Below are 14840 nucleotides of genomic sequence, written 5' to 3'. Positions count from 1 at the left end.
CAAACGTCTTCAAAACAGTGGTCCAATTAATAATTCATCTAAAATTATTAATAGACACATTAGGGATTCAAGGCTTGCACAGCCTGGACCCATGCAGTTACTAATATTCCAGGTTCCATCTAGCCTCACAGCTGAGCATTGTAGCTAACTTCCAACAGGGGTCAAATTCATTGCATCAATGTGCCATTTAACCTTTGGCAAAACTAGTTGCAATACCCAGCTGCAAACCTGACTGCAACCTCAGACAATGGCAACTGTATTACTCTGTACATGACATGCAAATTCGAATACCTTAGCTTTGGTCAAATTGCCTAGTATGCTATAGAAAATAATTCTCAGAAAATGACAAAAGAATAAAAATAATTTGTTTTTTCTCAATGTGGTGGGCAGAAACAGATTCTTCGAGGCTCCAAGAATAGTATTAAAAGCTTCTCCTCTGATCCCTTCTACCCTCCCCAGCTTCTCTGAGAGCCTCTGTTCACGCGGTTCGTAGTTCCTGACCTATGTAAGCGTGTGTGAGCCAAGTCGCGCGTACTTTCGAAGCGAGTATTGCGTGTTCGCGGTGGCCCCTCTACCATTCGACCGGCCTCCAGTCGCCAGTCCTTCTACGGCAACACTCGACACAGCACGACTCGACTTCGTCGATGTCCTCGTCTCTGGTCGATCGCTCGAATCGATATTTCGTGCGTGTACGCGCGAGGCCCGCGCCGTTTGAGCCGAGCCCACCGAGAAAACGGTATTTCCAACGTGCACCAGCGACTAAATTCGGGACTTTGGCCTGTGCATAGTTGCGGAACACGCTGATAGTCTGTCTTCCAGTGGTATTCAACGTGACACGCAACCAAACACTAAAGAATGGCCTTAGAGCAGTATGACGAAAATAGAAAGTATGACAAAATAAACGGGATTTTAATCTTGACTTTCTATGGAGGATTATTCTACATTTTTTTAGGTACTATTCTTTTATAATTAGGCTCGTAGTTTTGAGTTCTTGTGACGGAAAAGGAAGGATTACTTTTCAGTATTTTTCATTTTATATCTCAGATTTTATTTTAGTGATCTAGAGTGGAAGATTGCAACCACGAAGGAAGAAATCGTAATGAGTCCCTCTTTATTACCGCAACCGCGACCCTGAGATCGATTTTCATATATTTCTAGATTACAGAGTACGTCTTCGAAGAAACATGTTATTCTTTCGACGTATTAATTTTGTCCCAGCGTTTATGAATAACACTTGATACCCCACCTGCGATCAATATGATGCTTGAACATTATTGTTTCGCGGGTAAATCATTTTAAACCCGTATGCGGGAGAGGAGACCAATTTCAGCGAATATTTCATGCGACACGAAAATGGCTGTTCCCGTGGAAACTGGGTCAAGTAGAACATCTATTTATACCAGCCGTTTTTATTATTTTTTATGAGCTGTGCCCAGTTTTGATGCCGTACATCATCGCACATTCTGCGTGTGGGAATAATTCAAATTCCATGCATGCTTAATAACAATGAGATGAAAATTTCAAATTTATTCTGTCGTCAGAAATCCTTTGGAATCCATAAATCTTATACAGTCACAACTTTTTCGTATCTTCAATATTTTGCGATACTTGACAGTGTACGAAATTAACTGCAGGAGTTTTCCACAATTAAAACCTTAAATTCAGATTACGTTCACAGTCAGATTCCAAGCTCAACTTCGATTTCACGGAAGGCGAAGCGAAGAATAATGGAACGGATCGACAAGGATCTCCATCTTCAAAGTTTCAACGCACGTAAGCAGAATCGTGTTCCCCTGAATACGCGCCACGAGTAGTTTACACATCGCGCTGTTGTGCGCGCCGTTTTAATCGAGATCCGCGCGATTCGTTGCGGAGACCGGTAGCGCCTCGGTGCAAATGAATGGCCGGCAATTAATAATTCATCATCCACCGGTACGATTGCGCGCGATGAAAGGCCACGCACACGCGTACCAGCCAAGAACGAGTATCCTGCCGGCAACCGCACGCTTGCAAAGGACACGTGCCATAACGCGTAATACGCTCGTTCGAGTAGGAGAATGTGCGGCTGATCGTGACGCGCGATGACTGCTAATTCCCATCTCTTCGCTACAATACGATCCACATCGCGCCAATTATATGCTAACGATACCTGTTTCTTTTTCTTTACAAACCGACACCGTTTAAGTGCAGCTGATTATTACTGTGATAGTGGGGTTTGAGGAGATGCTGCAAACGTTTCATGCTAACAGAATAGGGAATGCTTTTTTGTGAAAGATTTCAATAGCAGCCTGTAATTAACTTAATAGCATGTAATAGTTTGTAATTAACTTAATAGTAGATATTTTACTTTCCAGCAAGTTGGCTGAAATTGTTTCTCGCAAATATGTTTTAGTTCGTGTTGAAGTTCTCGATTTCATTATAAGTTCGTCAGCGAAGAAATGAAAGTCTGTAGCGAAGAAACTCTGTATAAGGAGGCAAAGGAAAACTCAAACTTTCCATTGAATTTATTATTCCATCTTCAATCGAAACATTCAATAACTCTCTACTAACAGAGGCAATAATACAATAAGATAGTATTAGTGATATTCAATCATAGTCTATCATAGTTTATTCTCCTTTAAGAGAGGTAGCGTAAGTGAAGATCGTTCATCACGATCGTAGCAATGAAACGCGCGTGCCATGAGGTATAAACAACATATGTAAGTTTCGAGTTGGTGTCGAGTATTCCATCACGCATTCACTAGAATCATACGTGACAGTCGTAACGATTGCCAATCGTGCTGTAACATCTGATGCATGCACGTGCATCCAGTCGCTGGACAGATCTATGTTAAATAAGTATGGGCCGAGCTAGATCTCCGGTAGCCTAATAATAGCCCGGTTGGAGCATAGGTCAGCCAGCATAATGGGCTCATATGTCACGCGAAATTTACATAAATGCACCGCTGAGGCAAGTGGATCACAGATGAGCACCGTCATCGCGAGTTGCTTGTGCATAAGGAATTGCAAGGTGGTTAAATCGACTTCTAGTGCTGTATTTTCTAGGTGATATCCTCGATCCTTTACGACAGTCACGGTATAATTATAAGAGAATTATGGATTGAAAGTTGAGAAGTTCCCTGTGGCCCTTCATTTCAAAAAGGGTTCAAGAAAATTGCCTTCTTTATAGCCTTCGAAAATGATCTCTCTCCTAAATACTCTATAATCTACGTACATATATCTTAACTACGATTATTTATCTTTAATTTCAGTTATTTTAAGAACTAGTAACCTGACACCCGCTCGTTATCACGCTCGTTAGCAAGGTTCTTATCGAAACCATTAATATCAAGATCATCGATCAAGCTGGCCAGCGGATAACAAAGTGTGATACAAGTTCGTCGATATACGAGAGATTTCCAAAGCCGCAGTATCATGATCCGATTATCGAAAATCGTGACAGGTCGCGTGCTATGAATCATCGGCGTTAAATCCAGATCGTTGTTGTTTCGCTAGCAACTCGCGCTCGTCCGAGCGTATCGTGGCTATTTCTACTGTCGGCCAGTGACGAGGACAGAACGAAAAGTTGGTCGGCCAACGCTGGCGCGAGTGGTGGTGGTATTCCTAGGTAGCGAATCTGGGACAAGGACGCGTGCACGATTCGTGCGTAAAACGACCTGGCGGCACGCAACTGCGTGCTGTGGATTCACGGGAAGACGAAACGTTCGGAGCCACAGCGCTAATCGCGCCGTCTGTACGATACAAATGAATGCAGCTGCGGTATTGCCGCGAAATTACCGCGATAAGTCACTGGACGATCGCGGGAAATGGTACTCTGGTCGAGAACCATCTGTGATGCCATTCATTAAATTTTTAGTGGATTTCTGCCGCGCGAAATTCATAGGATGGAAAATTAAATGTACTATGTGATTATGAATGTTGGAAAGAATAATTTTTGACAGAGAATATTGGTGGAAAAATATATCTAAAGTGAATATATCTGAAATTAGGAACACTGCAATTTAATGAAATTTTAGTCTGAAGTAGAAACGTCCTGTGCCTGATCAGACATGTCTCAATTCCCTTCTCCATGAACTTGGTCAATGTTACGCTCGAAATGGAGTTACGAAAACTTAATAATTAAGCTAAAATAATACAGCCAACACGAAACCTACTTGTGGCGTTTCTAAAAAAGTTTTCTTCGATCGCATTTCTTCAGTCATTTCCCATGATGTATTGATAGCAAAGAAATGCCTTCGTTCCGGACAGGTATTATTTTGATCCCCCCGTAGGGAGACAAAGCTCGCGCACCATCGCGACGCTGACTCTCAAAAATCGTTTCCATGGCTCGACCTCGGCCTTTTGTTCCCTCGCTGTCGAAGAAATTGCGCGGGCAGAACGAGAAGAGAAAACGTTCGGCGTCCAGAGTCAGCGGTGAGGCAGGGAGAAAGAGAGATGGCGGGGTGAGGACAGAGAGGGAACAGAGACAACAGGCCATTGTCTTGTCGCTCGGCCGTACGTCTTCCTGCTGTTACGTCACCATTGTTTACTCCAACCCCGAGCACTCCCTTCGCTCCATTCCTCCACCACTTTTATATTTCGTCACTTCGATACCCATTGTGCGACCGATTCGCCCTTTTATGGCGGGCTTTAACTAATGGAGCCCAGGGAACGACTTCGTCAATGACGTCTGGCTACAACCACTCGAACATCGAGTAATTAGCGAGGGAAAGAGAGCAATCGTCGTTTCGCGGAAACTTTGATTTTACGCTTCCTGTCGAGGGTGATCGTTATTCTGAAATGACGCTCCATTTACTGGGGAACTTCAGGGGTCTCCTTAATTGTCATAGTCAACTTGCTGCGAGAGTAGAATTTCCAAAGCAATTGCAATTGCAATTTCTTAGCAGACTGTTCAAGCCATTTCGAAGACCCCCATAGCTTTTCTATTAAACCTCACCGTGTCGTTCGAACGAGTCGTGATGATCGCGATATGCGAACTCTAAACGCATGGCAAAGGTCAGGCCAGCAACGGGTTCAAACGACAAATTGAAAGCGGCCAGCAAGGGAGCAACAACCGAGAGAGATCGTGTTCCTTCTCGAGAGAAATATTACCATCGAAGAACGGGGCGAACGACTGAACGACACGAGACTAGAAACCGTCTAGAAAGGCGGTGTAATTATGACATTCCACTTGACAATATCGATAAATGGCAGTCCTGCGTGAGTGTCCACTGCGGGTGAAATCTTTCACGCCCAGAACGGAAGCTGTTCACAGCTGGTTCCGTATACGGCTCGCTTTTCCAATGATTACTGTTAACACTTTCCAGGAATAAGCTTTCCTGCGCTCCATAGTGTTTCTTGGAGGAAGAGTAGTTACAGGATTCCAGGCTACTGATTTTGGATGAGGGTCTGTGTTCTTTTTGCAGTTTCCCTTTGAGCGGAGTGGACTCAGAATGTTAGAAGAGCTGGGTGAACCTTTTGAGGAATATTTGGGAGAATACATGGAGGCTCTGAGAGAGGAATTTGTTAATTAACAAAAGTATTTCGAGCCCTAATTTTGAGATAGATCCCAAATTTTCAACACTTCAATTGAGGTACTCTATTTGAGTAATACAGAAATAATTTCGACCTAATCAAATCAACGAAAACGTCGCTATTTTTAAAGCTTCTAATGTGTTACCAGATTCAATTAGTTGAAAAGCATGATTCACTCACTAAAAAGGTGGTCCACAGTTCCCTGAGACTTCTGAAGGTCGGCGAGCTGTTCCTTGGTCGCTCTGAGACGCTCCAAATTAGTTTTAAATCGAAACTACGATCGTATTGCACAAACAAGTCGGCTATATAATAGAAACAAAGTGCGCACCGGGTGGTTCGCTTGAATGTAAACAAAATCTCGCGCACAATTGGTCGCTCGAGGATCAGAGATCGCTCTGAGACGCGGACGGCGTAGAACCGCGCGAAAACTATTAAGCCTCGTCTCGTCCCGAGGCGTCCCGACGCCAAGAATAAACCGACGTCCTCCCCACCAAGGGAACCACTTTCTGCGCTCTATAGATTTCCGTCCCCCTTTGCCTACCAACTTTCAGACTGCTCATTGCCTTGTTAAAGCGAATTTATAATTCGAGAAAATTTCCTGAACCGTGGAGATATTATTTTCAGCAAAGATGCGCGGAGAAAATATGATTGTTATGCAAAGTGTCTACAAGAGATCGAATTTCCATCGTTCGTGAATTTTATCGCTTCTTTCCTCGATATTCATCGACCGTTCGCCTTCAATACGAAAGTTTATCGTGTGGATGGAGTTACTGAAAGGGGGTCGTTTTCGATAAATTCGTGGAGAATTGCTTGAGCGGAAGAAATTTAACGACCCTTTCCTTTAGCGTCTATATTTCGACAAAAACGGTGCTTTAGTGGAGGGCTTTCTTTAAAGATCTTAAAGATCGAGAAAATTCAGGATGTTGCGAGAAAAGAATCAAACTGGAAGAAAAAGGGAATAAAAGATATTCTAGGAACTACTAAAATTATTATTCGATTTTTCATTAATATTTAATTTTTCAATTATTTTAAGTCTTCTCCTCTTAAATAGAAACTAAAAGCAATGGCTTCGAATTAATTGGTACTCTACTCAAGTCTAATAGCTATCACGTCGAAGGGGTTAAGCAACAAATACCTTTATGCAAATGCTGACCGCTTTCAACCTTTGACTATTCAGTGCCTCTAATTGCTTGAAATTGACTATGGAGGCACGTCGGGAGGCGAGAAGAAAGAGAAAGAATGGAAATGGTTGAAGACAAGAAACCGTGAAGAGGAAGGGGGAAATGAAAGGGGTCGCTCGTAATAATCGCCCGCGGTGCGAAAAACACTGTTCCAAAGAGCACGGCGCGGCGTTTCCTCCTTGATTCAAGGGGCGTGCTCTTAATTTTAGATTTCCACGTTGCCATAAGGTGCAACCCCTCCTACTTCCTCGACCCATTCTCCTAGTCCCCAGTAGAACGGGGAAATTGATAGAGCAGATGTAATAAAAGTTGGCGAAGCTAAAGAAACAGCAGCTGGGGAACAAATCTCTTTAAACGTACTTAGTGACTACCGGTTTTCAGAAGAATGAAATAAGTAGTTGTAAAAATCAACACTTTCTGTCAAATGGGAAGATCTTTAAAGAATAATACTTTTTGCAAACGTTCTTGATTCTCTGTTATCCTCTTCGCTGAATTTAATTCATATTTCGATTGTAGAGTGTTTCGAGTGGAAATTCACCGCTGTGTATTTTATCAGAGTTTCATGTAGGGTAGAATGTAGCAGGAGTGATTGAAGTACAGTTTATACGAACTTTTTTTATTAGCTTTATAGCTCTACTTCAATCCTGAGAGTATGTCCAAATGTTATGACAGTCAGTAAAAAAAGAATTAAACGACTAAAGCACTCGTATTCCTTAGCTTCAATTATTGCAATCGACCTTTTTTCGCTTCTAAAAAAGTTGGAGGATTGGATACTTTAAAAGCGCCGTAATGATCAGAAGCTATGAAAGAAGTGTTACAAGCTGAACGTTATTTCGTCGACGCCATAAAAACTTTTCGCGTTAGCTCGTGGATCACGTAGCTCATCGGGTCGTTAAAGTCGATCGTGGAAGGAGAACAGCGATCTTGGAGTCTTATTTTCTATCGCGTGGGTGTACCGTGTGGGTTCCCATAATATATACTATTTTACTCTCAAGGTTCAATCTGGATGAATTGCAGCTTCCTGAAGACTGTGAAGTAGCAACAGTTTGGTAGACACAGTTGCAAGGAAATTGCTTTAAACACCTTGCGATATTTTCGAGACACAGTTGCATAATTTCACTTAAACTTTTAACTAACAAAAAATTCTCTCTACCTATAACTTTATCTATTCCTTTCGAGAGCTATTCAATTCTAAAATAATTGTTTCTGGTATACAATCATCTTTCGAGAAAACTTATTTAAATACAGCACAATAGGTTAATTAAACTCATTCAATTTCGAAAGCCTTGAAGTGTTCGATACGTTCCCTCATAACCCACATTCTTCTCCGAAAACCGCCCCCGCCAGGAACATTCACAGAATTCCATTTCGGCGTATTCCATCAGAGACAAAAGCTACAGATGAAAAACTGTCGTCGTGACGCAACTTGCCAATAACAGGAGGAAAATCCCCGTCAAACAAAAAGAGAATAGCAAGTAAAATCGATTCCGGCCGCAACAGCGGCAGTTTTCATTCGTCTTCTTTCCCCGAGAGCGTTATCAACAGAAACAGGATTGATTTCGGTCCGGTCACACCCACGATTCATTCGAAAGCCTGTCCCTGGTCATTGCGGTCGATCCACCTCGTCCTGCAATCGGCCCACCCATCTTCCTTTACTTCTCCCTCTCGCCCCTGCCCTTTCATCCGCGCGGCTTTACACCCTCGCCGAGCACTCGTCACTTTCAGCCACGCGAACGTAAGTATCGGCAGCAATTTGGGTCACAGCTTTAATGGAAGCACGTTCCGATCGTTAACGAAACGAATTGAACCCGAGTCGACTGGCGGTTTCATCTCGTTTCTTACCATCGCTTTTGACGGACGCGTCACGGTGACGCAATCGTTCCGAATATTCGAAACGGTTCGGTGAACCGGAGGTAACGCCGCGTGGGCGACGATTCGCTTCGTTCCGCTTAACGTAGGTCGGAATTTCGGGCTTGGAAAATCGGGGTGTCTATCGAGGAGTCATGCGCAAGGAAATTGCTCTTAGGTAATTTTGGTATTGATCAGTTCGTTGACTCCAAGTATAGACGGCAATTATATTCTGCTTTGATGCGTTTGGTACTCGGGTTCTTTGATTAGCTCGCGCGTGGGCCAGGTGGGAAATGTAACAGAGGGAAGTTGAAACAATGGACTATGAGAAAGTTCTTCAGATCGGGTTTTGAAATGTAAATTAGAGATGTAATATGGCCGCTGTTTAGTACAGTAGCTTTGAATTATTCAAGTCTGCAAGGGAATCGACTCCTTTCTGGCTACTCTATGAATCACACCCTTTAATAATAAGAATAATGGGTAGCCACTAATAAACGAGTAATTCAGAGGCTTCACCACTTTGTACGGTTCGTTAACTTCAATTCATTTCGCCCTTTCTGAGGCAATCTTCTCCCACAAAACAGAGAACTAAGAAAGTCAGATAAATGAGCCCTCTCACCGTCTGCACCTCAGCGATACTTTAAACTGAACTCCACAGAGGCGCAAGAAGCAAACCCGCCATGACACGCGGAGAAATCTAATGCAGAGAAGCTTCCCACAGCGTGGACCTTGCTCACCATTGGCTTCGACCTTTGATCTATTTCAGGATGGAGTGTCGTCGCGATAAACCGCCGTTTCACCTCCGCTTGGCAGGACGTATTTCCGGCGGTGTTAGTCAGTCGGCTTAAATACACCGCATTAACCGCTAGATTTTCGTCTCCGTCTAATCTCTGCCCCACCTGAATCCTTACCCTCTCCTTCCCGACGGAGCCAAGTTGTATTTCTGACTGGTTCTCACCGACAGATCGAGGTTAATTGGCCACCATTAGGACGAGAATTAGCGCGAATTAGTCTACGGACGATGAGTTCCGTCACTTGAGTTACAGTCGGCCAGTTTCGGGCTATCAGTTAATTAATCGTGCGGCGAGAAACGCGACTCCTCAAGCTTCCAGATACTAGCAAAAAGTTCGCCTGCAAAAAGCTTCACGCCTATTACGAGTGTGATATCGTCAACTCTCTTCATTAACCACTAGAAATAACATCATGTACCATAATTTATAGACCCACGGTTGCCATTGATCGCTAAGGCGAAAATCAGTGCTATGAGGAATGAGTCGATGTGGGAAGATCCCTCTTTCTAATACATATTCAACAGGGGTCTAAACAAGCCTTGCCAGTGACCTCCGAATAACCCAGTATCTAAGGCAGCGTTGTAGCAATTGCACCAAATTGGACGGTCGCGTTGTAATCTACTCTAATCTAACTTAATCGAGTGCCTCGGTGTATGGGCGAGTCTCTGGTACTAGAAACTGTCCTTAAACGTGCTTCATGACATTCTTTCGATTGGGTGTTCCTTTGAGAGGACGACAGTATGGAAGTAAAGTTTCTAGGTACAGAAGGTAAAAGGAGGGTAGCAACCAAAGGGTGCTAAGAGCGCTTTCTCAATTTTTCAGTTCAAGCTAACTCATACTTTGCCTTTGTTATTAACTCCTAAAAAATAAATGACTGATAATAATTCGTTTACTCACCGTCATCGCTGATTTCGAGATTCGTGTAGCTGTCCCAGTGCAGAATGGGGTCGTGGTGAGCGGAAGCGTGCGGTACAGCAGGCGTCGGTGCTGGCACAGGGCCGTCCTGGCGCTTGGCGTCCGTGGCGAAGTAGAGAGTGACCACGCTGTCAGGCGGACAGCGAGGATCGTCGCAGGCCACGTCCAACTCCGACCGAGGGAAGGACACCACGTTCTCCGTGATCACGCACGTGTGGAACTGCAGGAACAACGAACGATCTGTCGAGATATGTCTTGTAACGATCGCGTTTTATGTAATCGCAACGCCTCCGGCGTTCCCCCCAGTTTACGCGTGGTAACGAGCCTCGGAAAACCGATAACATCTTGGTAATTGCATGCTCCTTGAATTCTGGGCCGATTTAGGCCGTAACATTTACTGCATTGGAAGTTTTATTCCGCGAAAAGGAAAGGAGATTGTTGATTTTGTTTTTATATACAAGTTGCTCAAGTAGAACTTCAATTTTTTTACCAATAGAGTTGATCAACATTCTCTATAATTTGCTATTCTGTAAAATTAAAAGTACAGCCCATATTCCTGCATTTCTGTCTAGGAATTCCCTTGAAGATCGTCGAGAGTCTCCTCCCAAAGTCAAATATTTGAGTTTAACTAGTTAAACGAACTTGAAACCTAGTTTAATTGGCAGCTGAATCGTCTCAACTTACCTGAAGAGAGAACATCACTTCTCGACTCTGCTTCGAGTACACCCTGTGGTAACATTTCACCAGAATGTCTCCCCTCAGACGCAGGCCGCCGAGATTAACCGTGAATTCCCGTGCATTCGTCACGGAGTAGAGATCCGAGGTGTAGACGGGAGTGAGTCCTTCGTAGACCTTGAGGAATGCTCGGCAACCAGTAGGCTCGAACAGTGGAACACCGAGGACTGTCAGATGGGTCAGATAGAGAGGCGACTGACTGATCCTCAAGGAACCCGAGAGCAGCCCGCTGAAATACTTGATATACCTGTCACAAAAAAGGGAAAAGTTTTTCAAGTCGGTTTTTATAACAGTGACATCATAGGGTGGAACCTAGAATTTCGCAAAGGTGGCACTAATAACACGCAACAGCTATTACCGCTTGAACCAATTTACCTCCCAGGAAGGATATTATTTACATTACTTGAGTCAAGGTGAAATGGACTTTTTTAGCAGCACTCATTCTCATTATTAAAACAATTATCATGGGACGTTGTTGATGGCCTGTGTCATGTAATACTCGAGAGAGCAAAAACTTGCGGGGTCCTTGAATCTTAAAGCGCTTAACCGTACCCGACTACGACGGGATATTTTTGCTTCAAAGGCGAAAAGCCTTATTGGGCATTCGAGTACCGAGAACCGTGTGAATGTATTAAGAAAACAGTGAAAATAGTTGAATATTATCAAAAAAGGCTGAAGAATTGTTTCAAAGTATGGTCAGTATCTATTACACCATGTCTGACTATGAACGCCAGTTTCTACTTCCAGCGCATTACTTGGCCTACACTTCCCAGTATTGTTGAGAATTGTGTTACAGTGTTTTATAAAAGTTTTATTATCGTGAGAACATGTCGACGAATGCTGTGAAACATTTAATACTCCATAATTCACTGGTTAAAAAAGAAAACACCGAGAGACAATAAACCACGAATTCTCCCCACCTGTTGAGCGTCAATCCCTCGAGTTTTGAGTTTTAACACAATAAAGCTCCGTTCCAACAGCAAAATATTCTTCGTTCACTCCACGTAACGGAATTTTGAAGAAGATCCCATCGCCTCCGCTTTCATAAAAATTCCCAACCGTCTCTTGTTCACCGCGACGTCGATTAATTTTCAGGTTGTAATACACACCGACGAACACGGAAGAGCGGTCAGGATGAGCGGGTTCTCAAAGTACCTGTCGATTATGCGGCATCGTGATCGTTCGCGGCCGTAATTTCGCGGGCTGGCTCACGAATCCTCGCGTGTCGCTCGTAACGAAGGAGATAGGATCGGCGTCGGTGGGCAGCCGATCCACCTAATGAAAAAACCAGTTCCCTGTGGCACCTGAGGTGTGCGCACGTTACGCGCACCCTGCTCGAACGGGCTAGCTCCCCGCCGATAATGGATTCATACGTTCGCGAGACCGCGGCCGCGCTAACGACATGCTAATGCTCGCTCCTCGTGGAATTAATGGGGAAACTCGATCGGTCAGGATGCCATCGGCAGAATGGGGAAGGTGAGACCGCGAAGACCACGACGCTCGAGGGAATCTGCTGCGCTGAAATGCAATCGCGATCGAGTGAGTTAATAGTAGAGAGTTATGTAGAAATAATTCCTGCATTCAAAATTTACGAGAATAATCTTTGGGAAAGAACGATCCTCTCTTTATTTTTATCCTATTTAGTGGATTTATGCTTTGACGCGTGAAAATTCTTCTTTATGATTGTGACACTTTATAGAGAGGAGGATAATGCGTAAAAAGCGAGGATGATGAGCCTGCTATCTATGAAGCTCCCGTATTCTACACGGAACCAACTAGGTAGACAAGTACGAGCACTCAAGGACGCGTAATACCCTTGGAAGTGGAAGTCTATCATGGGATTTACGAGACTGTTATACGATCGCTTTATTTACGGTATGATACCGCGTGCTTCTAACTCTCCTTTTTCCCAGAACTCCTCGAGAGACCGTTCTATCCATATTGAATGGAACATCCAGAAGCAAATATCAAAGGCATTAAATGCATCAAAATATTAAAGAGCGGAATATAAAGTTCTTCGAAAAAAGATAGAAATAAAATAATGACGCAGCAAAAGTTTTTGTAACTCAATTCTCAAGACGATAAGTAAGCGAAGGTTAAATTTCCTTAGCTAAAAAGACCAGCCCGTGAGAATCGTTATACAATCTCCCGATAAGGATCTAGCCTCTTGCGTCACTTCCACGATATGACTCTCCGTCTCAGCCACTTGGCAAAATCGAAAAATTCAAGAACACGTAGCTATCGCAAAAGTGCAATGATACCATGAATAATTACCCCCACACCGTTGACATCCACGATACGCTCGTTAATTATGATATAACCGTTTATGTAACGTGAAAAGGAAGAGTATCGGATTAGAACGCTCTGATTTACGGGCATAACGAACGTCGACAGGTTGGTGGCATCAAAATAACTACCAAGAAATAACTATCCATAATATCTACTCCTCGCGATAGGGCCACGCCCGACCAGCATCGTATCTAGCTCGCGCTTAACGGGCGATAAAGTGAATTTTATCGTCGGCGTGTCAACAGCTAGTAACGTCATGCTCTTATGGCCATTACCTTCGATGCGACGGGACCTGCAGGGATCCAATCTTGTCGTCAAGGAATCGCCTCATTGCGAACCTGTCCAGCGCCTGATCTCGTCCACCACAGATGCTGCTGTAGTTCATGTACGCTGACACTGCCACACCCAAACGCTCCTTGCTTCCCCTGGACAGAGGCAGGAGATCAACACTTTTTCACAGATCAATGGAGCATCTCTCAGCTATGTGGAGGCACAGACTCACCTGGCGTGGAGGACCACCACGCGATTTGGAGCACCGTTCAGCCAGGAGTCCAGCTCCTTGCATAGGGCGCAAAGCCTCTCCAAACTGGGCGCCAGGCCCTGTGGCCATCCTGCTTCTCGAGTGTTCGGCTCGCCTGGACGACCGGGTGACGAGAGGTTGAATATCTGCAAGTTTAATGGTTTTCGAGAATTCAGATTGGGTTGTGGAGATTGAGAGGCTGTCGAGTCAAGATTGGGGATCTTGGAGGTTCTCTCGTGGAAGCAGGAAGATTGATTACGCAGTAGATTCTATGAAAAATATGGCCTTGTGAAACTTGCAGTAGCGTTCCTTTTACTTTGTTACGTCTGAAGTAACATTTCTGAGGAAATAAATTTTAAAAATATGCTGAGTGTATATTTAATAGACCCTCAGAATCGGAGATAATGAACAGTGAAGTAGCTAGTAATTCATGTGTCACATGACGGGAAGAAAATTCTTAAGCATCAAGCTACATTATCCAACACGGTAGATGATATCACATAATATTATTGTATGCATACATTTTTACGTCAGCATACCTCTGAAGACAATGCCTACGCAACTCACGATCACGCAGCATTTTTTTTCTCCCCCTGCACCCCATATTTGCTCCTCAAGGTACACGGAACGTAAGAAATACAGAATATTAAGCAATTCGAATGCAAACGCAGAGTATTATGCTAATCGAGTTCAATAAAGGTTATCCACCGCCGATTATCGGCGAGTCGTTTCATTTAATAGGGATCGTTATTTAATAAAAACGTTGCGGAAAGTAGCCGACCATTAATTTACCGGCGTTCTATACGATCCTCACCATGTAATTATCGGCATGCTTCCCGCGCAGCAGCGTCGTGGCGTGCTCGAGGACTCCCTGCGCATCTTCCCTGTACCAAAGAGCAATGATCCTTTCGGTGACATAACAAAGTTCCATCACTTCCGTCACGCGACTTCCACCCTTTCCAGATCCTGTCGTTGCCGCGTCCGCGCCGACGCCAGGCGTCCTCGCAGGTGTCGTCGCCGCCGAGGACGTCTGTATCTGTAACAATA

The 14840-nt window shown here is 44.1% G+C and overlaps 1 protein-coding gene across 9 annotated transcripts in view; it reads right to left on the bottom strand.

The window, feature by feature from the left end:
* Positions 1–14840, bottom strand: part of By (focal adhesion protein tensin) — a 140851-nt gene that overhangs the window by 19069 nt on the left and 106942 nt on the right. For all 9 annotated transcript variants that reach the window (XM_076386056.1, XM_076386048.1, XM_076386047.1 and 6 more), the window contains 5 exons: positions 14608–14829; positions 13776–13939; positions 13549–13698; positions 10934–11231; positions 10232–10469 (listed from right to left, as the gene is read on the bottom strand). In XM_076386056.1, coding sequence (XP_076242171.1) covers positions 10232–10469; positions 10934–11231; positions 13549–13698; positions 13776–13939; positions 14608–14829 — 1072 coding nt within the window. The remainder of the gene's footprint in view (positions 1–10231; positions 10470–10933; positions 11232–13548; positions 13699–13775; positions 13940–14607; positions 14830–14840) is intronic.

Source organism: Calliopsis andreniformis, chromosome 9, assembly GCF_051401765.1.
Source record: "Calliopsis andreniformis isolate RMS-2024a chromosome 9, iyCalAndr_principal, whole genome shotgun sequence".
NCBI classification, from domain to species: domain Eukaryota; kingdom Metazoa; phylum Arthropoda; class Insecta; order Hymenoptera; family Andrenidae; genus Calliopsis; species Calliopsis andreniformis.
Note: the sequence above shows the minus strand (reverse complement) of the source record. Positions and strands in the feature narration are given on the sequence as shown.